This window comes from Delphinus delphis, chromosome 7 (genome assembly GCF_949987515.2).
Source record: "Delphinus delphis chromosome 7, mDelDel1.2, whole genome shotgun sequence".
Classification (NCBI taxonomy): domain Eukaryota; kingdom Metazoa; phylum Chordata; class Mammalia; order Artiodactyla; family Delphinidae; genus Delphinus; species Delphinus delphis.
The window spans coordinates 597,149-624,075 of record NC_082689.1 but is presented as its reverse complement, the minus strand read 5'-3'; the positions used below and the strand labels follow the sequence as shown (position 1 = coordinate 624,075).

The following is a 26,927-nucleotide window of genomic DNA, read 5'->3' as shown; positions in this document are numbered from 1 at the left end:
TTTTATTGTCTCACAGCAGTAGAAGAAATAAAGTAGCTTTTATTGGTCGTACAGTTTGAAATTTATTAAAGCTGAAAACATCTCTTCAAAGTGTTACCGGAACAGCTTAGGCCAACTAAAAGTAGAGGTGGGGTCAAGGGAGGGAGAAGTATGCCAGGCAGGCCAGGGTGACCTTGCTGCTCCTCACCACAGCTCTGCTCCAGCCGCTGGGGATCAGTGGCGCGTGTGGCTGTGTGGCGGGGTGTATGTTGGCCTCCCTGCTTGAAGGGAGACTAGGAAAAGGCAAATGTCCGCTCCCCTGTACCCTGTGGACAGGGGGACACTCAGAGCTGTCCAGTGGCTGCTTCCATACCTCCAAGAGGAAGGAGGGAGAGGTGAAGTCACATGAGAACCAGAGAATGAAGAGTTACATGGGTGGGGGCGGAGGCAAGCCTGCTCCGTGGAAGAGTGGAGTGGGGCCAGTCGGAGTTCAAGCTGGCACAGAGCTGGGATATGGACCTGATTGTAGGGCATGTGAGCGTCGATGCAGTCCCTCAGGAGGCGATGGGATGGCCCGAGTGACTGCAGGCTGAGCTGACACATTGCAGGACCAATGAGATGGGAGGTAAGGGGCCCGGAGGTCAGGCACCTGTCAGAAGTCTTCCACAACAGGGACAGGTGATGAAGGACGTGGGGCGGGGCGGGCAGGCTGGGGGCATTGGTCACCAAAACAAAGCCCCTGCCCCTTTGCGGCTTATTGGGAAAGGTTTTAGTTGTGAAATACATGCACAGAAAGACACAGATACACATGTACAGTGTAACCAGTTGCTTTTAAAGGGAGCATCCAGAGAAGCCCACCTGGGTCAGAGTTGGTTGCTTTTCTTTCGTCATCACGTTGAAACCTTAGGAAGGTCCTGAGGGCACGTGCTGAGTTCGCACTTGCCCAGTGAGGACATGGACGCTGTGCAAGGGTTTAAAATTACCTGCCTGTGGTCACGTCACATGTCAACTGATGGACCTCCTGGCCGCACAGGGCAGTCCTGCCTGGGCAGGTTTGCTGCCTGATGGGAAATGATGGCAGAGAAACGGACTCCTGAGGGGTGGGGCTCATTTGAGGCAGGAGGGAGCAATAGATGTTAGCTCACTCTCTGATCTTGCTGCTGCTTTTCTTAAAACTTTATGGAATTACGAGAATTCTACTTTTGGTACATAAAATTAATCTGCATTTCTGTATACTTTTCAGTTTTGCAGTACTCCTGATTTCCAAGAGCTTCATAAGTGACGTTTTGATTTTAGTCAACTCTGTGGTCCTCAGAACCCACCTTCTGCTCAGTTTGTGCCGTTTGTTGTTACACAGGAAAATAATGCTACCAGTGGTCCAAGCAGCAGGCATTGCATCACTCCCATTTAAATGTGTTGTGTTTTGTTTTTCCAGAAAACACTTTGCAAGATAACATTCTGACAAGTAACACAGCTGCGTGTTTTCAAGACTGTTGGAGGGGTGCCTGTCCACATTTTACAGTACCTGTGCCTGAGAATTTAATTTTTTAAAAACTTTTGATGTGTTATTTTGTATGAAGTACTTTAACATTTATATTTCATTATGTTATACTTTACATTTTGTGAGGTTAACTTTCCATTTCCATTTTTTGTCCACCTTAACTGACCACTAATGTTAGAATTGATTCCCAGGGACCAGTCAGCATGTATAGTTAATAGTTGAATTTGATTTGGCTGGCCTAACCGACTAATCATGATTTATTTCTAGAACATTCAGATTTCCCAGAGTGTTCCTGAGTAGCAGAGACATGGACCTAGTGACACAGAAAGATGAGAGCTGCCCTGGTACAAGGCCATTTCTCACCAAGTCATGGCACCTGGTTAGCTGTCTTGCTTTGTTTGAGCACAACACCTAAAACCACTTCTGCTGCTATAACTCAATACTGTTGGTCCATCTGCACATTTATCTGTTTACCAAACGAAACAGAATTACCCAGTGAGATACATGTTTATACTTAAATAGCTTTTTTAAAAACAGGCTTTTAGGGGTGAATTTTTTAACAAGTCTTTGGATTCTTGGGTCTATGCAGAGAACTCGCCACAAGCCACTTTCTGTAGAGTTTGCCGTGAAAAATCAAAGTATACGTGAGCTGCAGTTTTCATGTTGCAACTAAGATTCTTACCTACACAATGAGAGTCAAACTATTTTTATTCAACTAAATTAAAAAATAACTTTTTAAGGAAAATTAAGTTGATCTGTGCAGAAACCAGCCTTTTTGTATTTTTATACTGCACTTTAATGTGTTTTCTCTAACTGCAGGTATAGGAGACGTGCCTCAGCAGTGAAAATAAGGGTCCTCGGGTGGGTGGCCCCGAGGCCTCAGCCCCGTGGGGCCCAAAATGCCTGCCAGGTTTTCCTGATTTGGCTTCCCTTTAACTGATGCTTTCCTGACTGGTTTTCAGGCAAATAGCAGTAATGTTTTTGTGTGTGCAGGCTGTCTAGTCCTTTTTCAGCCACTGTCATTTCCTTCCATGTATCGTGCGAGAATGAAGGCTATGTCAGGTCTGCACCGTGGGCTGGCTGACGGGTGCCGCCAGTTGAAGCCGCATCTGGTTGGTTTCCTGTGCCCTGTGGCCTTGGCCCTTTCCTGTCCTTGTAGCTGGTCTCCCTGTCGTGCACTCAAAGGGGCGCTGATGCACTTGGGGGTTGGCTTTTTTCCAGCATTGCTGCTGACGTGGGGAAACTGGTCTCCAAAAAGTGACAGATGAAAGAAGATCTGGAGGGAGCAGGTGCTGGTTCAGTTTTCTCATTTTGCTAGAACAAGAGGGGTTAAAATGGAGAAAATGCTTATTACTCCAAGGACGAGGAGGGGGTTTTGTATTCAACAGACAGAAAAGAAAATGAGATGGTTGAAATATATTAGTTACCAAGGTGTACTACAGAAAATCACTGGGTGTTCTCCTGACTTTGCCCTTTCGCTGTTGGGTCATTGCAAATGGTCAAGAGCTGTAGGTTTAGGCACATTGTGCAAAGTTTTTACCAAGAAAAAGTGTTCCATGACCTTAAGGGCCCCTCCATGCAAGGCTAGTTATTTGGGTTATTATGTCATTTATTAACTATGCTAGTAAAAGCTGTTTTTAAAAAGGGGTGGGGTGTGGCAGCACTTGAAAAGTAGTAGGTGTAAGCTCTATATAGTAAAACTACTACTTAGTGCTAGCTGCCACCTAATGGTTATGGGGGTGTGGGTGGACCTACACTGTAAGACTTTTAAATTCCCGTTTGTTTTGCTGCCCGAATCCAAATACTTTTCCTAATAGATAATTGCCCTTTTACTAAGATATAAGCTTTACCTATAAAAATGTATTTTGAAAACTTATTTTACACAGCAATTTTGTATCCATTGAAACTAACCTTTTACCAATAAAGCACTATTGTTTAGATATTAAGTGAGTAGTTCTCGTTATTGGCTCTTAACGAGGTAAAGGTGTAAGGTTTTCTGGGAAAGATTCAGAGAAAGCCCTGCGTTTTCTGTGTATAAAAATCCGGAGGGGGCTTCCCTGGTGGCACAGTAGTTAAGAATCCGCCTGCCAGTGCGGGGGACACAGGTTCGAACCCTGGTCCAGGAAGATCCCACATGCCACAGAGCAACTAATCCCGTGCGCCACAACTCCTGAGCCTGTACTCTAGAGCCCACAAGCCACAACTACTGAAGCCCACGTGTCCTAGAGCCCGTGCTCCGCAACGAGAAGCCACCGCAATGAGAAGCCCGCGGCACCGCAACGAAGAGTAGCCCCCACTCGCCGCAACTAGAGAAAGCCCGCGCACAGCAAACGAAGACCCAATGCAGCCAAAAATAAGTAAATAAACTTTTTTAAAAATCAGGAGGAATTATTTGCACCAACATCTGTACCCAACAACTCTGTATCGGTGATCCCAGCCCAAAAGAGCAAGCCATAAAGATTGGAAAGGAAATAGTTACAGGGGAATCTGATCATCTACTTAAAGTGAATGATAAAAATGACCACTAGTGAGAGCTCAGTGATGTCTGCCCACTAAATAGAAAATGTGGGGAAGGATCTCATTCACTGTAGTAACAACTACTAACTTACTAGAAGAAATATTGAAAACCTGGACTGTAAGCCTGATGTGGGTGGCTGGCCGGCCCTCTGCCCACTCCACTGACCACCCCGGGGCCCCTTTACTTCTTTCTCAGTGTCTGCCTAGAACCCTGTCTCTGGTTCCTTCTTTCCAGGTCCCTCCCTCCCCCAGGTCCTGCACCTCTGCCTCAGGCCCTCCAGCATACACCCCGCAGCCTCTGACCAGGCTTTCCCCCTGCGGGGTCCCCACTGGCGCTGCTCACCTGTCGGGGTTCCGTGCCGAGGGGTGTGTGTGCCACCCTGGGAGCAGCGAGAACAGCGCCTGGGTTCTGACATCGGGGCTGCCGGTGGTGTCGCTGGGGGCCAGTTAGAGGAAAAGCTCGGAGGGAGCGACTGGGGACAGGAGTGCCCTTCTGAGTCTCGAATCCGAAGCTGCCCCGCGGGGAGCGGCTGTTCCTGCTTCCTTTGGGAAACGTAAGGGGTCGGGGTTTTGATCCGGTGGCCAGAAACCTAGGAGTCCCTCCTAGATGGGTCCGGGTCCATCCTCGGTTTACTCCCTAGACAGACGCGCGGGGGCTCGCGGGCGCGCTCCTGGCCTGCCCCGGGAGGCGCGGGGACTGCGGCGGGGGCCAGGACCAGGGCAAATTGAACCGGGTCTTGAAGGATGCGTAGAAGTTCACTGAACCTCTTCGAATAAGGTGCGTGTGCTGCTGCTAGTCGCGGGCCTGGGGGCTCCGGACGTGGTGTCACGTTTCCATTTCCGGGTGGGGGCCACAAGGCTAGAGGAGGACTGTGAAGCCTGGAAGGGCCTCGGGCCTCGCCAGCACGGCCCGTTTCCTCCTCAGCACATCCTCACGGGGCTATCGGTGCCCGTAGGCCACACCAGTAGCCCCAGAAGGATCGCAATTGGTGGGTGGAGCAGGTAACGGGAAGGCTGGCAGCCAGGGGCGGGGGTGGAGGGAGCCAGCAGATGGCCGTGCCGGCACCGCGCCCCGCCCTCCGAGCCGGACCCTGCTCTCAGAGCCGACGCCCCGCCCCCCCTGAGCCGGCGCCCCGCCCCTCCCCGAGCCGGAACCGCGCCCCGCCCAGGACCCCGCGCCGCCCTGCCAGCCGAATATCTGCTGAATTGCATTGGACTCCGCGCTTGCCCTCTCGCCCTGCCTCCTCCGGTCCATTCACCAATCAGAATTCTGTGCCGCGCTTCTAGGCCGCGGCCGCGGAGGCCCCGCCCCAGAGTCCGCAGGCCAATCGGCGGCGCGTCCGCGGGGGCGGGGGCGGAGCCCTGGGCGGGGGGTAGGGACTGGGCGCGCGGCGCGGGGGCGGCCTACGGGCGGTCGCAAGCGGGCGGAGCAGACGAGGGATTTGAAGGGCGCTGCAGGCGACAGCGCGGGCTTGGCGGCTGGTGAGCGTGCGGGGCAGCGGGGCCCCGGTCAGACAGGGGCCGGGCGGCGCCTCAGGGGTGGGCGGCGGAGGCCGTGGGCCGAAGCCCAGGGCAGGGCGGGCGCCTCCGGACGGCGGGAGGCCAGAGGAGTCCACGCCCGGGCTCAGAAGGCCTTACTTAGGGCGGCAGGCCCCGTGCGGGGAGGGCCGTGTGTGGGGAGCCTGCCCGCTGGAGGCCCGGGGTGGGCGGGAGGGTCCCGCGTGGAGGCGCCGGGGGTGGGCGGGGAGGGTCCCGCGCGGAGGCCCCGGCAGAGCCACAGGTGAAAGCTCGCGCCGCCTGAGACCACGCCCTTTTTGGTTTTTTTTTGCGGTACGCGGGCCTCTCACTGTTGTGGCCTCTCCCGTTGCGGAGCACAGGCTCCGGACGCGCAGGCTCAGCGGCCATGGCTGACGGGTCCAGCCGCTCCGCGGCATGTGGGATCTTCCCGGACCGGGGCACGAAGCCCTGGCTCCTGCATCGGCAGGCGGACTCTCAACCACTGCGCCACCAGGGAAGCTCAGGTGTTAATGTTTTTACTCCATGAAGTGTAGAACGGCTCCTCAGACAGTGGGGAGACTTCTAAAGGCAGACGGTGAAAGCTGGGGCTGGAATATGCCCCCGTTTCCGTTTACTATGATGGCTGCAGCCTCTGGTGGCCTTTCGTGTGCTGGTCAGTAATTGCCGTGAAAAACAAATTGACACAAGGTGCGTTGAAGGAAATAATGTCAGTCCACAGTGAAAGGATGGGAAGATTTACATCTCAGGGTGGCTCTTCTCTGTACCTTTGCTCACGTCTGTGAGGGCGCTTCCGGCGGAGGACTGCGGAGGTGCTTGATGGGTGTCAGGAGCGTTGGACCAGCGGGCTGCTTGTGTGTGTGGACAGTGTGCAGTTTTCTCCTGCCACAGAGATGGGAGAGGACATTTGAGGTCAGCAGGCATGGAGTGACCTTTGCTGGTAGGCCACATCTAATGTTCATTGTCTGTATCGGCTGTTTTTTGAAAGTTTTTTATGAGTTCCTGTACACTACAGACGTAGCTCTTTGGGAAGGGTTGTGAAGCGCTTCACGCCCGTTATTTTATTTGGTTCTCTCACAATCTGCAGAGGAGACGTGCGCAGGCCCCGTCTGGAAGCAGAGGAGCGGGGTGACCGGTTTAGGGTCACACCCTGGCCCTGCTTCCCCCGTGCTCCTGCTTTGTTGCAGATTCTCCGTGAGCAGTTCACACTGAGCTGTTTGGACCAGACGCTGACAGGAGCTGCAGAAGTTTACTGGCTCATTTACATGCATGGGCATCCTTTCCCTAAAGGGAAGTTTGTATGATACATTCATCTATCTCTGCCTCAGGTTCCCTATCAGCAAATGAGGTTACAGTTTACCTGCCTCATAGACTTGTTGTGAGGATTAAACATCAGTGGAAACGCTGTTAGCTAGATGCCTGGGACACAGTAAGTGCTTGACAAGTGTTAGCCATTGTATTACCAGGTGGAAGAATGATCTGAGTAGACAGTAGAGAGAGAAGTACGCAGTATTTAAGCAGAATTATCCTGCTTGGAGGGAAGGATATGCACTGGATTGAGAAAGCAAAGGTGGATGCATGGGTAATTCCATGCAAGCTCTTTTAAATCCCCTGGGCCCCAAGGAATTCTGTTCCACTCCTTTCCAAACACTCCTGCCTCTAGTCACACCAGCACCTCCTCTATCCTGAGACGGTAACAGGTGTTTGTTGCTGCTGCTTTTGCCCTTTCAGGTTTGTTCCTGTTTTTTCTTCACCTGCTTTCGTTTAAGCCTGCCACCTCCTCATTTGCTCAGGGGTCGTGAGCTTCCTGCACACGGCTTGGCGTTAGGCGCAGGGAAACCCCCCTGTAAAGCTGGATGTTGCGCCGAGGTCCCTCTGGTGGTGCTCTCTGAGATCCCGTGTGTAGAGCATGATTGCACGGTAGCATATGTGTCAATTCCAGGTTTTACCTTGGCAACAGGGTGCCAGAAATGTGAGGGGGTTCCACAAAGCCTAATGTGATAGAGGCCGGTGTTTGGTGGGTTTCTGGTGATTCTGTAAATTTCGTCTAATCTTTTTGGAGAGCAGCTAGCCGTATGTGATAAAGATTTTGATTTTGGAATCCCAGTTTGTTTTTGAAAACAAACTTTGATACATAAACTCTGCATGTCAGAGGGGTAGAGTACTCCTCAGCCAGCAGACATGCTCTGGCAATCTCCTTCCTATCCTTCCTTCCCAGCAAAATTTGAACCATTTTGATCCATGGAAATATGTTCAAAAACACGTCTTAACCAAAAAGGCGAGGTAGTTTGTACACAGCAATTATACGGATGTAAAAATGTGCGAGGACATGGGCAAGGATCAGAAGGGAAGGTGGAGTGATGTAAGTAGTTTTATTTTAGGGTCACAGGACTGTTTTCTCGCTAAGCTGGTGTTCTGGTTTATAGTCATTTTAAAATTCAAAAGCAGAAAGGCCCTCTGACGTTGTCGGGTGCAGTGACGAATCTTTCTTCATCCCCTCTCTCCCAGCTGCAGCACAGAAGGAGGTATGAGATTCCACCCAGACCTCTTAGGTGGGCCCTCGAGACCCCCACAGCCCGACCCACCGTGGGCATCCTCAGGGCCCCCGCCACTCTCAGCCTTGCCCAGCAGCCCCTGCCTGCGCACAGGCTGCTCTTGTCCAGCTGGTCTCCTGTCGCCCCGCAGGGCCCAGCTCCTGCTTCATCCCGGAGAGCCGTCCTGGCCAGGCTAGCCGCGCTGCGTTCCTCGGTGTTACCTCGTGCCTCCTGCCTTCCACTGCTGCGGCAGGCAGTGGTCAGGGCCACGTCCACAGTGGTCTCCCCTTCTAGATCATTGTGTACTTGCCACGTGGGGTCCCTTAAACCGGAGACGGGACAGCATGTGTGCGATGGGGGTTGTGAGGACCAGATGTGCAGACACCCGCTTTTTGCTGAGGTCTCCTCCCTCCCTCTCCACCTACCAGATTCCTGGAGGCTCCCTCACTTCACTTCCACATGGCTCTTACCGCCCTTTAACAGACTGTCTTCTTTGTCTTCTCCCACTGTCATGGGAGGGATTTCCTCCCTCTTACAGGCTCCCGTATCTTTAAGGACTTAGACTTGCTTGATACCGAGGCAAGGTGCTCAATCAGTGTTTGAACTAATCAAATTTTATCTGGGGCAAGGGCAGATGCCAACTTTTATGGGGCCTGAGACTTATCCAGTTTGGGGGAGGAGACCTCTTTAAGAAAATACAGTGTTACAAATAAAAATCAATTTGAAAATTAATTTGCAGATATTTATTTAGAATGAGAAAACGTAAATAAGATACAGATTTGAAAAAGCTGACCATTGATACAGACATCACTAAATCCAGAAAGATAGCATATTTGTTAATTATCTGACACACTTCTGTAATACTTTTCATTTGGCTATGTACTTTTTAGTTGTCTCTTCGTATGACAGAGAATAGAAAGAATTCAGTGATTCCTCTAGCATGGCTGATCAGAAATCTTATTAGTGATTGTTAGGATGCATAAAACATGGTTTCACACTTGCTGTTTCTAGCACGGCTATGTCTCGGAAAAGCAGGAGTTCTGATAAATTCTGTTTTGCACAATTCCATTCAAAAACGTTAAAAAATCAATGGTGTATTTATAGTCATACTGCTACATTATAAATTTTTTTTTCTGACAGGCGAGAAGTGTAGTTTTGACTACTGAGTACCGAACTCTGCTTGCATTTTGACAAGTCTGGTGATGATTTTCCCACAAATGTGCGTCTGGCTCCCCGAGTTTCAAACCTTGCTCCTTTCCCAGGGCCCACATGCTTCCAGCACCAGGTGCCATCGGGTCTGTTCATGTTGCTGCCTGGGCCTGGGCCCTGCACCTTTGTTCCGTAACCCTCCAGCACGCAAGCACGGGACTGGCAGTGGTGTTCCGGGAGCCATAGCTGCATTGTGAGGCGGGTGGTCACCTCAGTGTGAACACCTGAAACGTCTCCACTTCAGCCCAAACTAAGGGTGTCCCTGGCTCCTTGTGCTGGTAGCTGGGTCCTCTCCTGAGCTGCCTGACGTGGAGGGAAGGAGGGACAGAAACAGACTTGGGGTGGAAGGGGCAGCAGTGTTAGTCGATTGCAATTTGAATATGTTTTCGAATTTCCCAGAAGGCTGTGATCATGGCCGCACTTCACTGAGGGCCTTTCTTAGGACCTTGGCAGGCCGGTGCCAGGTAGGGGCCCAGAAACGAGGCAGATGGCTTTAGAGTCACACTGCCGGCACAGGGGCAGCCTGTGGTCCGTTGCCTGGTGCCACACAACACCGTGGAGGCACGTGCGTGAGGGTGCACGGCGCCTCCTCCTGCGGCTGGCGGGATGTGTCTGGAAGCAGGAAGCCGCGCTGGCTGTTTCACAGCCATTTAAATGACTGGGCGTGATTCACTTTACCTCCTGCGTCGTTCAGATCCCAGTTGCCTTGGTAATAGTTAACACAAGCTGAGTGTGGGGGGAACAAGTCTCAGTGTCGGAACAAGAAATCAATTTTTTAAATTGATCTAAAGAGAGTGTTTTAAAATGTTAGTTTCTATTTTAACTGCACTATTTGAGAAGCAAGAACAAGCGCAACACCTAGAGGAGACGTGGGTGCTTACCCCGGCTCTCTCTTTGAAGGCGAGCGGGCTCGGCTGTAGGTGACCCCTGCCGTCGTCTGCCCGGAAGCCATCTGATTTCAGAAGTAGCGCACGTTCATCACGGTAGGCAATTCAAGAGATACAGGCGCCAGGAATGAAGGAAATAAAAATCAGCCCTCTTCCCTCTCTCAAAGATGACCTCTGCAAACATGCTTTAAATGCATGGATGCCAAGTTCCGTTTGTGGGAAGAAGGAATGAGCCTCCTCCACCCTGTCTCTCCCGCTGACTGTGGCCACAAAGCTAGACAGCTGCGGGAGCAGCCCTGAGGACCCTGGCAAAGAAGTGGTGGCGGGCAGACAAAGGCCAGGGCCTGAAGTGCCTGCCGCAGGAGCACTGAGCTTCCTGTTCTCCCTCCAGCACCCCCGGTCCCCAGCGTCTTCGGGTGTCCGAAACCCGGAGCTGGGCTCCAGGGGCAGATAGGGAGGGCTGCAGGGGGAGCCACCCAGTTTGGGCTCTAGAGGGACTGGGAGAAAGCCACCATTTCTTCTCTCTCTCCCTGTTCTCCAGCCAGGCCTGAGACACCTAAAACTCCAAGGGCTTTTTACTCTCTTTCCTGCAGCCTGGTCCCAGCAAGGGTGCAGTCCCAGGACGTGCACGGCAGAGCAGGGGAACAAGCCACAGTCCTCTGGCTGGAAGACTGAGAAGTAAGCCAGGGAGCTATGGGGGGGGGCAGCTCAGGAGGTGACCCCCATGGAGGGCGGTGCTCAGGAGGTGACCCCTCACAGTTGCCAGTGAACTTGTGGGCTCGACACCGAGCTGTACACGCATGGGGCCGACCGTGTGCCACTTGCCAGAGGCTGTGGGAACTCAGCTAAGGGGTCGACCACAGCCCGGGAGCCAGGCTGCCAGCTGGGTGATGGTGCACAGGGAGGATGGAGCCTCTGAAGGTGGAGCTGATGCTGAGACCACGGCTGCGGCCCGAACCCGGCAAGGCCCTGCTGCTGAAAGAGCAGTGCCACATTCCCTGTGGGATTTGAACAAGGCCAGAGGCTCATAACACAGTGTTTAAAATGTCCAGGATATAATCCAAAATTACCTGGCCTACACAGAACCAGGGAAATACCAGCTCACACGAGAAAAGACAGGCTACAGCTGAGATGATGCAGACATCGGAATTACCCGACAAAGACCTTGCGGTGGGCAGAATTTTGGCCCCCATGGCCGTCACCCCCTGGTGTTACTTCTGGGAACAGGTTATGTTACGTGGCAAAAGCACATCGACAAGGTTCCCTATGCGACATGACTGAACACTGTAGACTCAGGAAGCAGAGCCCAGCGCTGCCCTCCCAGCGCCTCCCCCTCCCCCTGCCCCCAGAGGAAGGTCTTTCCTTTAGGTTTTGGTTTACCCTCCAGGGTGGTGGTTTGAAAAATGCATGTGTTTACCGTCTTCCTCTTTTAACCAGTTAGTGCGCCACGCGCCTTCTTTGTACCTTGCTTTTATTCACCTTTTCATCAAAGAAGCACGTAGAGATCGTTTCCATGCGTGACCGAGATTTTAGCAACTTCCACTGCTGTGGACAGTGGACTGCGCTTGTCTGGGGAGCCACAGGCTGACTTCCCAGCCGAGGGGGAGACGACTTGAGGGCCAAATCTGGGCTGGGCTCATGTCCTGGCTTTGTCACTTCTGAATTATGTGTTATGTGGCAGAGCTTCTTTTTCTTTTTAATAGACCTGATTTTTAGAGCAATTTTAAGTTCACAGCAAAATTGAGTGGAAGTTTCACAGATTTTTCATATGCCCCCCGCCCCCAGACGTGCACAGTCTCCCCCCCGTCCCCCCCAACCCCCTGAGTGGTACCTTTGTTACAAACCTGCATTGACACATCATCACCCAAAGCCTTGGCAGACTTTTTTTTTTTTTTTTTTTTGCGGTACGCGGGCCTCTCACTGTTGTGGCCTCTCCCGTTGCGGAGCACAGGCTCCGGACGCGCAGGCTCAGCGGCCATGGCTCACGGGCCCAGCCGCCCCGCGGCGTGTGGGATCCTCCCAGACCAGGGCACGAACCCGTGTCTCCTGCATCGGCAGGCGGACTCTCAACCACTGCGCCACCAGGGAAGCCCCTTGGCAGACTTCTGAGCCGAATTTTTCCAACTTCAAGATGGAAATTTTATGTCACGAGTCGGTTTTTAAATTTTTTATTAAATGAGAATATATAGGAGCCGAGTTTGTAGTAGGTAACACTAAATATCAGTGGTGGAAGTTTGTATGTAGCCACCAGAAATATTTTTAGGAATGAAGACTGCAAATCATTTTGTTCACCTGGGAGGGAGAAGGGAACTGGAGTCCCTCGTAGGCACCTGACTCTTGACACCGCTGATTCCCTCCAGATTTCTGGAGAGGGTCTCTGGCAGCAGCAGGGGAGCGAGCAGGGGCTAATGCCTGACGTTTAGAGCCTGCAGGACTGCGGGACGCGCTCTGTGTGTCTAGTCCAGTTTGCATATTCTTGCCTTTTTAATGTTTATTTATAAGCACACAGAGCAAAATAATTTCTGTTAGTTTATTAATTTATGTAAAGCACATTCAGTGCATACATTTTTCCCTTTGATTTTTTCCCATTGTTAGACTACAGGAAGCAATCAGGCTGTATGTAGCAAGACTGTTGAATGAGCAGCTTCACGCTCCTGCAGGGAGGGGTCCTTCTGCTGCTCGTTCTAAAATGACACCATGATTATTAACTAACATTCACAGCACAGCAGTTACATTCAGTTTTCCATTAAGTGTCTTCCTTTCTAAACTTTCTTAAACTTAAAGCTGAGTAATTATCAAATGGGTGATTTAATGCCACATTGCCGTTGTGTAATAGCAAACAGAGCTTTCTTTGGAATATCAGCAGGAGGGTGCCCCATGGGGTCACTTCCTCTTAAGAGAACTTGTCTCCCTGGGGTGAACCTCTGGGATCAGGCCGTCTCGTGGTCCGGAGTCTCAGCCTAAGCTGTGTGGGTGTCTTACTCTGACCAGGTGCAAATAACTAGGATGTAAGCATGCTGCTCACAAGGTGTACGAACCTGCAAAGGCTTCCTCTCAAGAGCCATGTTTTAGAATTCCTTGAGCCAAGAAAATGTTTTTTTTCATCTAACATATCTTTTGTTCTTATGAGAGATGAAACAATGGTAAATTAAAAGTATGCTGGTTTAAATATATTTTTTATTATAAAATAAACACAGATACAGAAAAACTGCATTAATCAAATGTACAGATTAAGGAATAAAGTGGACACTGTCCAGTGAAGCGATGGAACTGTGCCGGCCACACCCAGGACCCCTCCCCTGTGCCCTGCCCCCGGGACAGGCCCCTCCCACCAAGGGGACCACTGCCCTGACTGTTCTAGGAATAACCTCTTTGCCTGTTCTTGCAGTTTTCTCACCCGGATGTGCCCCTCAAGACAGGTTAGTCTTGCTTGGTTTGGTTTGGTTTGTTTTGTTTAAAGTAGGCGTTCAGACATGACTTTCTTATAATAAGTAAAGAGAAAGAACCTGAAGAAATTTTTTTCCATCTAAAATTATTATGAAGAAATATAAATGAGAATTTTACAGTGGAATACACAACAGAAGTGACTGCTAAAAGTACATCTTGGTTGTATACATGTTTTCAGAATTGTAGCTTTACTTAAAAGGGAAAGGATCACTTTGGTGCCCAAAGTAAACCATCCCGTAGCCTGTTTCAGGAGAAGCTCCCCTTGGTGGCGGGTGTTGGGCGAGTGCTGTGAGCTGACCACGCTTTACTCTCACCTGCGTGCGCACCTGGGACACCTGAGAGGTGGGCTTGACTTCCTTAACACCCCTCTCTTCCGCAGTAACTACTCAAGTTTGTGAGACTGGCATGAAAACGCTCACGTTTATGGCTCTCAGAGCTTCATATACCTCACGCTGAGTATCAGTCAGTGGCAGGAAAACAGGGCTTTTCTGAAGTGTGGTTCCTGACTGCGGCATACACGGTGCCTGTTCTTTGATGCCTGCGACGTTAATTAAGTAAATACCTAGCAAATATTTACAGAATTAGTGACCGCTCCCGGGGGGCATGCAGCCTGGAGAGAGAATTCTGAAGACGGTGGGTAACTGCCGACCTGAACCACACGTGTGGTGCAGGGAATCTACGTGCCAGTCCGAGCCGGGGGTCAGCCCGTTTGTGCATGGGGTGGGTCGGGAGCTGTATTTCGCGGAAGGACACGTCGCCTCATCACTTGGCTCATGCTACGCGCATTTCACCTTTCCCGGGGCTTTTAGCTTTCTCATTTTCTGTTTGCTTGTTTGATAAGCCAGACATGCGTGGAAATTCTCACGCAGATTGTTGGGAAGGTCTTCGCTGAGTAGGGTTTAAGTAGGAGTTGCTTGGCAGTGGGTCACTGAGAAGCTTTTCCATCTTAATTGAAGAGACAATAAGTTCATGAGTTGGTTTATCTTGATAACAAAATAAGCTCGAAAAAGAGGAAAAGGCCACAGGACTCAGCAATTAAGTTGGCATGAAAGGGCACGGACTAGGAGTTTAGTGAGATTAATTCTCTAAAATATTTACTGCAAATTAGTAGAAGACTTTTTGAAGATGATTAAGCAAAATAAAATGGTTTTCACCGCATCTGCATTCTTTTTTTTTTTTTTTTTTTTTTGCGGTACACGGGCCTCTCACTGCTGTGGCCTCTCCCGTTGCGGAGCACAGGCTCCGGACGCGCAGGCTCGGCGGCCATGGCTCACGGGCCCAGCCGCTCCGCGGCATGTGGGATCTTCCCGGACCTGGGCGCGAACCCGTGTCCCCTGCATCGGCAGGCGGACTCTCAACCACTGCGCCACCAGGGAAGCCCCTGCATTCTTTCTTGATTAAACATCTGACATTTGTGTTTGCCATACTGTGTTTAACCATTAGGTATGTTTCTTTAAGTTGACTTTCATACATAAATACACGTATTTAAGAAGGGAATTAGCCATAAATAGAAGGTAATTATATTAATAAGGACGACTAAAAGCAAGGCAGTATGACCAGATTCTAGCAGGCACTGAGCCTGTCCTTTGGTTGTTAAAAAACAATGGCGTGATTGGCTCTGTTCCACTTAACAGCTAAGAACCGGAGACCCTTCCCCCGGCACGTTGAGGAGGGTTGAAAGGGCACGAGCGCCTCCCGGGGCAGCTCTCTGACCCTTGCAGACCCTCGGTGTCGTCATAGGTGAGGAGGGCGTGGGTGGTGGTGACCACAAGGGTATTATGAGGACGGGACAGGGCGGGTGCTGGGAAGGGTGGCACGCGTGTGCTCCCCGTGACGTGTGCCAGGCTGTCACTCAGCGCCAAGTCTGAAGTTACCTCCTGAACCGCTGGTGGCCCCCACTCCAGCCTGGTGACACAGCTTAGAAAAACCAGGGTGTGCAAAGCGGGCAGACAGCCTGGCTGTCTTCATCCACCTTCCTTGGCATTTTCCCCACCGTGTCAGCGGAGGTGGGACCCAGGACCCATGCTGGCACCGTGCTGTGTGTACCCCTTTCCCTTTGCTGAAAAGCGCTGTCCGGCACACAGAGCGTGTGGTCAGCACGTGAATGTCTGGGCTGGTGGAGGGAGGAGGTGCAGGGCCTCCGGGTGGTCTGGGGAAAGAGAGGCAGGCGGCTGTGGGCCTCCCCTCCCCTGCCGGTGGGCAGAGATGCTGCGGCTCCTTCAGAGGGTCTGGGGGTTAAATGAGTTCACGCACTGCCAGCTTGCGTGCACCCCAGCGATAGTGGTGGTGGGGCGTGTTGCTGTGTATGCTCACCAGTCGAGGTATGAGGAGAAGATAATCTTTCTAAACTCTTAATTTTGATGTACGTTAAGACTCGTAGAAGTGCAAAAACAGTACAGAGAATTCTTGTGTACCTGACAATTTTCTTACGTTGTTTTAATATTGAAATAACTGGGGATAATTTGGGGGGTTTTTGTGTGTTTTAGTGCATTCCTCACTCTTAGCTGGTGAAGAATGGGGGAGCTGGAAGGAACCTACCGCGTCCTGCAGACCCCAGGGACACGCCTAGGCGCCCAGACCCCCGCGAGCGTCAGCACCCTCGAGCCTGGGCAGGGCCCCTCGGCAGCAGCGGCGTGGCCAGCGGCCAGGACGCCCATCCGAGTGCAGCTGCTGGACAGCTCCGTCGAGGTGTTTGACGTTGAGGTAAGAAGCGAGATTCCTGGAGGCCTAGTTCCTCGCGTTTTCTAGAAGTCGGGTAATATTTGGTATTATGTACCAAACTCCATTTTGCTGGTTAGACTTTGCCTGTTTGTCAAGTCGCCCATGAGTGGCTGGGCTGGTAATAAAATCCTTGGGAGCTCCGTCTGCGTTTCCCCTTTTAGTCTGGGGAGTGGTGTTCTCCTGACTTAAAATTCTGATGTAATGTGGTCTTGACATTCTTCTCTTTTGAGAGGCTGGCTGAGAGCCACGCAGTGCAGACTGGAACCAGCTTGTCTCCACCCAGGTCCTGGTGGCCGAGCCGCTGGGTGAGGGACGCCCCTTAGCCTCACAGTGTGTCCTCGTCTGAATGTGAGGGTGACTCAGGTCCCCGCTTCCCAGGGTGGCTGAGGTGAGGGCAGAGCACTCAGCACACGAAGAGCCTGGCACAGCGCTCGCACAGGGCTTGTCTTTCTAGGTCAGCAGTAGGAACATTTTTATCGTGAAAATTCTCTAATAATACATTGCACTGATAATGTTGGCAAAGACAGTTGAATATAGCAAATGTTTGAAAACATCTTTTCTGATTTTCTAAATGGCAATAGAATGAACGTTCTTTTAAAAAATTACTTATTTTCATAAGTAATGCAGGAATACATTCTTTTTTCTAATATTTTTATATTGGTTTAAAGTAACACCTTTGGAAGCATCCCCTGCTCTTAATGTCACAAAGTAAAGACGAGAGAATGAACTTAAACTTTAGCAGGAGGTTTATTTATGCTTGGGGAGAGGTCCAGATGCTACACAGAAAATAGAAAGATGATTGAGGAGCTGTGGGCCCGGTGTGAAGAGGCCTAGAGGAAGCCTTGAGGCTCCCGCAGAGCCTGATGGCAGGATGCCTTGTGTGAGAAGGCAGAGGTGAGGAAGGAGGTGAGCACGGTCGGGGGCGGGGAGCGGAGGGGAGAGGCCAGCTGAGGGGCTTGAGGAGTAGAGGTGCCCTCCTGCTTGGAGCCCAGGGTGCACCTTGAGTGTTCGATGGCAGGTATCTAGTGCCTAGATTCCTAGTGTCTGAACTCAGGGAACCCTGAATGCTTCTTTTAGGTCTTATTTGAGGAAGAAACCAGATGTCATTTCGTCAGGGCAGTGGTAACTGGAACTGGTAGGGCCTGTCTGTCCACCTTCCCAGGTCACTCCTGTGTTGCAAGAAGCAGCCTTTGCAGGGCAGGGAGTTGGGAACAGGCCACCTTTGAGCCCTGAAGGGGGGGACTGGCTCTCGGTCCCTGTCTTACCGTACTCGGATGAGTCACCTGGAGAAACAGGTTAAAGATCTGGGAATTAGCTGGGCTCCCACGTCTTTTCCGGACAAATGTTTGGAAGAATTCCCACCGTGTAGCCGTCCTATGATAAACACATTTGCTATGGTCTAGGCTTAAAAGAGGTTCAGATTTTTTGAAAGAAAGGAAGGAAGAAGAGAAAAGAAAAGAATTGCATTAGTTAGGGTTTACCTTTAGAGCATCTTTTTCTGGCCTGCTTAATGGTCTTTATCAACTAAACCTAGGACCAGAAAAGGAAAAAAAGCACACATTTATCGTTGAGTCATAAATAGGATGTAATCCTTCTCTGAGAAATTTGCTTTTAAATCAGAGATAGCATTTTATAAAGGTTCAGAATATAGAGAGCATGTCGAAGTTTTAATAAATTGAGATTGTTGTTTCTTTTAACCAAATAGAACCATCATGTTTGGTATTTTGATAGACCTGGCAGAGTTACCAGAAAGTAAAGAATCAGATTGCTGTTGTATATCCCGAGTTGGATGGGGTCCTTTTTAAATTGTGCTACTCACTGATGCATACCTTTCAGGAGAAGTTAAAACTCAATGTATTTTTTTGTAAGTTAGTTGTATTCTATTTCTAAGTACCCTAGTCGTCTACAACTGTATCAGTTAGCTTTGCTGAGTAACACGTCACCCCCAAACCTGATAACTTAAAAGAGCAAATATTTAATATTTTCTGCATGTCTGAGTGTTGGCTTGGAGGTTCTTCTGGTCTGAGTGCTGAGTGGTCTAGGATGGCCTCGCTCACATGTCTGGGGCCCCAGCTGGAACCTCTCTCCGTGTGGGACCTCACTCTCCAGCGAGCTGGCGTGACCTTGTGCGCATGGTGATGGGAATGCACTCGGGGGTGGCAGCTGTGAGGTCCCTGAGGCCTAGGCTTGTAATTCACACGTGTACCTTCTGCCGGGTTTGGCTGATCAAGCAGGCTGCCAGGCAAGCCCAGGTTGAAGAAGTACCCGGAGTCTGTGGCCATTTTCTGCAGAGGCTCTCACACGGCTGCTGCCAGGGATCAGGTGCACAGTCCCTGGAAAGTCTCTGAAGGTCTGGTATCTGGTGTCAGCGGGCTGGGCGGGTTTGCCAGATGAAGCACTTTGTGGGGCCTCCTCCGGGAGGGGCTGCTGGAGAAGGTGCATCTGCCCTGCTCCCTCCTCCCCAGTGTCTCCCGTGGGCCGCCGTTGCCAAGATCCGAGATGCAGAGCCCAGGCTGGGTCTCCCTGGGCCTGCCGCCCCTGCCCCACCATCCCTGGTCACCGATCTTGTCTGTCGTTCCCCCGCCCGCCCTGTACAGTTGGACTGAGAGACACACTGTGGTTGGGTGACTTTCGCTGTGGGTCTGTGGGTGGTATAGACTTGAGGTGCCGGGCAGTGAGGTCCCGGGGCGGATGGCCTCTGTTGGTGGCACAAAAGGCAGGTCTTGGGGAAGATGCCCCCACCCCGGAGCTGGCCGGGCTCTCCTCCTGGAAGGCAGTTCCTGGGCGGCGAGGCTGCTTCCGTGTTTGGACCAGTGCCGGTAAGTGCGGTCGACCGAACGGAAGCGAGGGTGAGCTTGGGTAACGTGCTTTCGTTAGGAGTTTTTAGTTTTTCCCTCTATGGCAACGTCTTCTGACGCTAGGGATTCAGGTGTTGTGTTTTGTGTCTGGGGTTTTGGGGCCGTCCACACCTATCTTACGGTGTGCTGATTTGGTTTATTTTTTACTAAGTATTCTGCAGTATTGTCTGCAGACTCGCAGGGTTGATGTGCAGCCGGTGGCACCTGGCCTGGTGTGGCCTGTGTGGACTCCCCTGGTTGATACTGAAGGTTTATTCTTAGGGGAAGAAGTTGACGTTTAGTTATTTTTGAAACGGCGTCTTCTGCTGGTGCCTGTGGCTCTTCACAGGCAGAGTCTGTGGCTCATCGTCTCCTGCTGCTTCAGCAGCTGAGGCTGCCCTCCCCCAGCCCTCATTCCCTTCCTTCAGAGGGGTGAGCGCATCCGCGAGCCCCTGGCTCCGTCTGTCTCCCACCCACTAGGGCGGTGATGTGAGCTTTGCTTCTGCCAGCTCAGGCCCCACGATACCGGCCAGCGCTCTGAGAGCCAAAACCGCTGGCCACACGGGAGCCTTTTCTTCCTCTGGCTTTCTCTCTCGGTCTGCAGTCCTGCTGCCCCAAAGTCAGGGTGGCTGGAAGCTGGAAGCTGGGGTCTGTCTGCTTTTTCCTGAGCAGTACTGGATAAGCTGAAACTTTCTAGCAACTTTATTGAGATATAACCGTACAGTCACCCACGTAAAGCGTGCAATTCAGTGGTTTTTAACGTATTCACAGAAACGCAGAGCCATCACGCCGGTCAGTTTTAGAACGTTTTCATCCCTCCCAGTTGGAAACCCCACGCCCTTTAGCTGTCGCCCTCGCAGCCCCAGCATCCTCAGTGCCCCCCCCCCCCAGCTCTAAGCAAATCGTGACCTGGGTCCTGTTTCCACAGACCCCTTTCATCTGAGCAGAGTCGTACGTGGCTTTTTGTGACTGGCTTGTCACTTAGCGTGGTGTTTTAGGGGTTCATCCACGTTGTTGGACGTCTCAGCACTATTTTCCTTTTTGTTCCCCACTCGTCAGCTGGTGGACGTCCCACCTTTGGGCTGTTGCGAACGTCGCTGCTGTAAACATTTGGGTACAGGTTTTGTGGGGACATGCGTTTCCACTTGTCTCGGACAGACCCCTGGGGGTGGGACTGCTGAGTCGTACAGCAACTGTGTGTGATCGTTTGGGGAACTGGCAGACTGCTTTCCAAAGCAGCTGCACCATTTATATCCACCAGCCACTTAATGAGGCTTCCAATTTCCCCACGTTCTCAACTACACTTACTATTCTTTGACTTTTTGATTCTAAACATCCTAGTGGGTTTCAAGTGGTATCTCGTTGTGGTTTGAGGTGAAATTTTTAAAATTTTTAATGGCTAAAGAAAGGAAGGTTTTCAGCCCAAAAATATGAGAATTGTACCATTAAAAATTTATCTTTGGGGCTTCCCTGGTGGCGCAGTGGTTGCGAGTCCGCCTGCCGATGCAGGGGACACGGGCTCGTGCCCCGGTCCGGGAGGATCCCACATGCCGTGGAGCGGCTGGGCCCGTGAGCCATGGCTGCCGAGCCTGCGCGTCCGGAGCCTGTGCTCCGCGACGGGAGAGGCCACAACAGTGAGAGGCCCACGTACCGCAAAAAAAAAAAAAAAAAAAATTATCTTTGGGGTGGTTCCTTGGATAGATTATGAGTAATTGTGGAGTTAACCGTCTAGCTGTGGCCCAGTTACCACACGTGGAGTGAACATTTCTACATCCCAGAGTTGTGAGGACCACAGAGAAAGCAGGCTGAGGGCAGGCCCTGGAGGCCCTGGGAACTGAAGCTGGTAGAGGAGCGGGAGCTGCCGTGTCAAAAATTTTAAAACATTTTAAAGTTTCATTTAGACTTTTACTGACACTGTATTTATTTTTATTTATTTTTAAAAGATGTATTTGTTTGTTTATTTACTTATTTATTTGGGCTGTGCCGGGTCTTAGTTGCGGCATGCGGACTCTTAGTTGCGGCACGCAGGATCTAGTTCCCCGACCAGGGATCGAACCCGGGCCCCCTGCATTGGGAGCGTGGAGTCTTACCCACTGGACCACCAGGGAAGTCCCCTGCAATTGTATTTTTAAATCAGTATTTATCTCATCTATAAGTACTAGCTGCCAATGTCTACGATTTAGTCTCATCCATTTGGATCATCTGCTTTAACAAACTTATGTTTATCGCGATTACGTATGATAATGAAGCAAGGTGTACTTCGTGGTTCTTTATATTGATTACTAGTTTGTGTCCGGAAGGGCGCAAAGAAAGGGGGAGAAATCTGTCTGATGGATTCAGGGTGGAACTTCAACTCTGTCTAATTTTAAGTGATGTTTGACATTTACTGATGGGATTTTTAACTCCCTGAAGGTCAGTCAGTGACCAATTTTTTGATCTAGTAAAATCATGATTTGTTTTCAGTTAATTAAATGAATTCTGTGGTTTTGAAATTAGAAATCTGACCTCAGGTCTGGAAAGTTTTTTTTCTCAGCTGTAAGAGAAACCATCTGGAGGCCGTGTGTCGGCTCGATTGTCCTGCATGCAAGTCAGGGAGTAGAAAGTGTCCAGCTCCTTGCCCTGTACGTGTGAGCGGTGTCCATGCTGCCCTGGGAGCAGCAGAGGGGCCGAGCTGGCGGTCCTGTCCTCCCTGGAGAGGCCTCCCCTCGACTGCAGAGGGCGCGGCATTGGGGACAGGGCACGTTCCTGTGTCGCTGACCATTCATGGCGGGTTTAGGAATGGACGTCACCTATAGCTTTTCTGTTATCTGGAGTCAGTATTGCGGAAAGAGTGATATTTAGTGATTGAGAGAACAGTCTGGGATGTGGTTTGGGTGAGGGAGACCTCACCCACGGGAGTGAATGTCATGCCTTCGCTGGCAGGTGTGGTGGAGTGCTAATGAACGTGAAGGTTGCTCACGTTTCCCCTTTTCTTAACATCCTCAAAAGGTTCAGAGTGGGCTTTCTTTCTTTCTTTTTTTTAGAATTGCGAAAGCTTTAGCTTAAATATGTGGCAAGTAGGAGGACAGATTCTCAGCCATGAAGTCCCATGCTGGAGGACTTGGAAGTTGCTATTCCAGTAAAAACTTAATGTTTTCTTTCTGGCCAGGAAGAAATAGCCAGAATTCCGGAGAGTACCGTAGCCAGATGTCTGTCGCTGCTCCTACACGAGCGCCCTAAATATGGCAAAGAAACCGCCTGAGAGCTTATTTTGGTCTGATCTCAGAAGAAGACGTTAGTAATTCAGCATCTGAAGTTTGGCGATAATATAGGCTTTATATAAGAGCTCTGTGTGTCCCTAGTATATGCAGCAATTATGTGATTCTGCCCTAGGTTTTGAAACCTCTTATTTTGTTTTGGAAAATTGATCTGTGTTTTGACCCTGAAGCCCAGGAATGTGGCAGGGTGGGACGAGGCAGAGGTGTGGACATTTACCCAGTTGTGGTATCGAAGCTCCAACACACATGCACGCACACGCCTGCACACGGACATGCCTGAGGGTTGGCATGCACAGTCTATGTTGGATGACCCCGCGATGATGACTGATGACAAATGGAAAAGAATCGGGAAATGTCGCCGAGGGCAGACCCATCCCCACCGTTGTGTAATGGAAGACAGCAGACTTGTCTCAGGGTCCCAGAGGGTCATAGAAAGGAAACTTGCCCATTGGGTTGTCTTGACTTGCAAGCTGTTTCCTGAGCCCTTAAGACACGTGACGGGTTTATGTCGTTGGCAACCCCAGCAGGAGGCAGAGGCAGAGTGAGCTGCTGGGTGACGCAGCTGGCCTGTGACCCCACCCCACCCCCTGGCTGTCTCCAGAACCCTTGCTCTTATCCACGTGATGCTCTCATTTACTGATCAGAAAGAATTTGGTTCTGTTGTCCTGTGTTCATAGGAGGCTAGAAGAGCTGACCTTGTACTTGTTTCACTGATTGGGCCCTTGAATCGCTGTTCCCGTTCAGCTTCCACCCCTTCCCAGAAATTCCCGATGCCTGCACTCTTGGCGCAACTCCCCACAAGGAGGTGGCCCGCCTGAGAGTGGTGCTGCCTGACCACCGAGGCCTCCTGGGCTCGCACGCTCATCCCTCTCCCTACAGCCGCGTGGGGCACGTTAGGACCAGGTTTTAAATCTCAGCGCCTCACCACCCGATGGCGTGAGGAAGGGCCTTGCTCCAAGTCTGGGAACGGCTTTGCTCAGGGGCCCTGTCCGGACGTGTAGCCAGAGTGGGGGGGGGGGGGGCGGTGACGTCCGCGCCTGTCTGCTCCTGCGGGGGCCACGTGGGCGGGGAGGCTAGAAAGGCCCAGAGTCGTCCTCTGTAGGCCTTCACTCGGCTGCCCGACACACACCGCATGTCCTGCCCCCCATGTTGAGCTGTGTAGCCTGGCACACCCCAGGGCTTTCTGCACTTATAGAATCCGCTCTGTTCGGTGGTGAACAGTGTCTGGATGTTAGGAGCAGTGCTGCTGCGGATGCTTTTGTGTGTGTTGCTGCGTGCGCTGGTTTCTCTAGGGTGTGTCCCCAGCGTGCACTCTGTGGTTGTAGGATGTGTCCATTTTTGCCCTGCCCAGGTACGTGGATTGCTCTGGAAACCCGTTAGACCGTCTCACGGGCCCTTCGTCCACACAGGACCACTGCCAGCCATTCTCTGATCCTGTGGCCTTTCTCCTGCTGCTTCCATCCACGGGGGCTGCTGCCCAGGGTGGGCCTGGCCCCGGGGCTGTCTGCATCCCGTCCTGATTCCTGTCCCCAGCCAGGTCATCTGAGAGCGCTGCCGTCCTCCTGGTCCCCCCACCCCACCCCCTGCAGCCTCCAGTGAGCCTTTCACACCTACTGCACATTCGGGTCGCCAGGACCACCTTTAAAACATGCCGTGCTGCTGAGGAATCCTCAGGTGATTCTGGGCAGGATGCGCGGCCGGGGTTTCGAGAAGAGCTGACGGGTTCTGGAATGTGTGCCCTCCCCCACCCCGGGCACCCTCTGCTGACCCATTTCTCCTGACCCTCATTTCTTCCCTCCGTCCATTTATTCAATCCCTGAACAAAACAAACACACCCTCCCCCTCCCCTCCCCCTCCCGCCTCCCCCTCCCCTCCCCCTCCCGCCTCCCCCTCCCCTCCCCCTCCCCTCCCCCTCCCGCCTCCCCCTCCCCTCCCCCTCCCCTCCCCCTCCCCTCCCCCTCCCGCCTCCCCCTCCCCTCCCCTCCCCCTCCCCTCCCCTCCGCCTCCCCCTCCCCTCCCCTCCGCCTCCCCCTCCCCTCCCTCCCCTCCCCCCTTTCTTCCCCTCCTCTCCCCCCCAGAAGGTGTCCCACAAGACTTCCTCCAAGCTCCACTTCTCAGTGGAGCTTTGCTAGGTCGTAGCAGCCGCACAATTCATTTTCTGTCCTAAGAACCTAATTCTGTGTTACTGATCACTTTCAGTTAAAGAAAGTAACCAAGATTCTCCAGAAAGCTGGCTGGAAGATTGCAATTCTCTCTTCTTTCAAGGAGAGCGTTCTGTGTTTTCACTTGTACCGTGTTTAATACACGTTTTTTCCGAAGTTTATCTTTACTGTTTCACGAAGAGCGTGTCCACCGGGATTAGCACTTGCACCGGGGCTCATCGGTCCGCTCCCTGGCAACGCTGTGCGGCTGGCGAGGCTCTCGCGCAGCCGGTACCTCAGAGACCAGCCAGGATGGCACACAGGGTTCCCAATGCCACCTGTTTGGGAGGGAGTTCAGCTGATTGTTACAAATCACACGTGTCCCTTGTAAGAAAATGGAAGATGGGGAAGGCCTATAGCCAAGAATCACCACCCAGGAAACAGCCAAGCACAGTGTTCTGAATATCCTTCCACCCTTTTATCTGTTCACATATATTCACTAAACACACCTAGAATCAAACCACATACATTTGTAGTCTGTTTTTAAACTTAGCATACTGTTGAACATGTTTCTGTATACTTTCTCCTTAAATTTTTAATGACTACGTAGTTTTCTAGTTTTCAGTTTCTTTGTGATAAATCTTTGTACACATTCTGGATTTTTCCCTGTAGATGGATATCTGGAGCTGGAGGTTCTGCATCAGCGGGTGCTGTACGGCCCTCGGGGAGCCCCACAGAGGGCAGAAGCGCTTTACACCCCCCGCAGCACCTATTATGGTTTCTAATGAAATCTCCAGTTTAATAGGCAAAAGTTATGTTTTTTAGACACAGTTTTATCAGACTTAACTATTTTGGTTTTGTTTTGAGGGGTTTTTTGTGTGTGTGTTTGCTCTACTTTTTTTTTTTTTTTTTGGTAAAATAGATGCAGGAGAGATTTACCACGTTAAACACTTTTCAGTGCGCAGCTCAGTGGCGCTAAGTCCAGTCTCGTCGTTGTGCAGCCATCACCACCGTCCATCCGTGTCACTCTTCATCTTGTAAAATTGAAGCTCTGTCCCCCTGAAACGCTGACCCACCCCCAGCCCCTGGCACCCACCATCCTTCTGTCTCTGTGATTCTTCTCCTCTGAGTACCTCAAATAAGTGGAATCACACAGTATTTGTTCTTGAGCGAGTGGCTTATTTCACTCAGCCCCGTGGTGTCGAGGTTCTCTCGTGTTGCAGCACGTGTCACAACTTCCTTTTCAAGGTGAATGATGTTCCACTGCATGGATGGCCCACACTTTGCTTAGCCCTTCAAATGCTGAGGGGCAGATGGGTTGCTTCCACAGTTCAGCTCTTGTGAGTGGTGCTGCTGTGAACATGGGCGTACAGACGTCTCCTCAAGACTCTGCTTTCTTTTCGTTTGGGTGTATACCCAGTAGCGGGATTGCTTAATCACGTGGTCATTCTATTTTAACTTTTTGAGGAAGCTCCATACTGTTTTCCACAGTGACTGTACCATTTTGCATTCTCACCAACGGTGCATGAGGTTTCTAATTTCTCCACATCCTAGCCAACACTGGTTGTTTTCTTTTCTTTTTCTTTCTTTTTTTTTTGATAGCAGCTATCCTGATGGGTGTGGGTGGTACCTCACTGCGGTTTTGATTTGCATTTTCCTGATGGTCAGTGATGTTGAGCATCTTTTCATGGGCTTATTTGTATATCTATGTCTTCTTTGGAGAAATATCTATCCAGGTCCTTTGCCCATTTTTGAATTGAGTTGTTTGGTTTTTTTGTTAAGTTTTAAAAGTTCTCTATATATCCTGGATCTTAGTCGCTTATCAAATATGCAATTTGCAAATTTTTCTACATCATATTAGAAGTTAAAAAAATGGGAAGTTGAGAGTAAGTATATGGTATTTGAAGTGAAAAGAAAAAGCCAGGAGATGCTGGAGACATCACAGAAAGTGATAACTTACAGTGAAGAAAAGGACAGAAAGTTTATGGCAAGCACAGTCAGGGATTGGACACCTGGACAGGCCGTCGGTGTGCCTTTGTGCCACTTTCCGCGACCCCATGGCTCTCGGGGGCAGGTGTGTCCCAGCACCTGGGATGCTCCGGGCACCACTATGGAAGCCGGGCCGGGATGCCAGGTGAGCCCAGCCTTCTTGCTGCTTATGCTGCAGTAGAAGCTCGAGGATAAACTAGGGAAAGCAGAGCCCTTAGTGCTCAGGAGAGAAACAAAGCAGGCAGGGGCGGAGTGTGGGTGCACCCTTAGACAGGAAGGGGTGGAGATGGACCGGCACGTGCAGGGGGTGCAGGGGCCTGGAGGCTGAGGACCCAGAGCCGGGCGTGTGGGTGGGAGGAGAGGGGACGCAGGGGGTGGGTCCCCGGGGAGGCC

The 26,927-nt window shown here is 51.3% G+C and overlaps 2 protein-coding genes across 5 annotated transcripts in view; both read left to right on the top strand.

Annotated features, from left to right (window-relative positions):
* Window positions 1–3,440, top strand: part of SEPTIN2 (septin 2) — a 33,241-nt gene extending 29,801 nt beyond the window's left edge. For all 3 annotated transcript variants that reach the window (XM_060015775.1, XM_060015776.1, XM_060015777.1), the window contains exon 13: window positions 1,415–3,440. The gene's annotated coding sequence lies outside the window, so the exon portion shown is untranslated. The remainder of the gene's footprint in view (window positions 1–1,414) is intronic.
* A 1,957-nt stretch (window positions 3,441–5,397) lies between these two features.
* FARP2 (FERM, ARH/RhoGEF and pleckstrin domain protein 2) overlaps window positions 5,398–26,927 on the top strand; it is a 92,101-nt gene continuing 70,571 nt past the window's right edge. For both annotated transcript variants that reach the window (XM_060015771.1, XM_060015772.1), the window contains exons 1-2: window positions 5,398–5,479; window positions 16,076–16,292. In XM_060015771.1, the coding sequence (XP_059871754.1) occupies window positions 16,104–16,292 (189 nt within the window). In that variant the 5' untranslated portion in view covers window positions 5,398–5,479; window positions 16,076–16,103. The remainder of the gene's footprint in view (window positions 5,480–16,075; window positions 16,293–26,927) is intronic.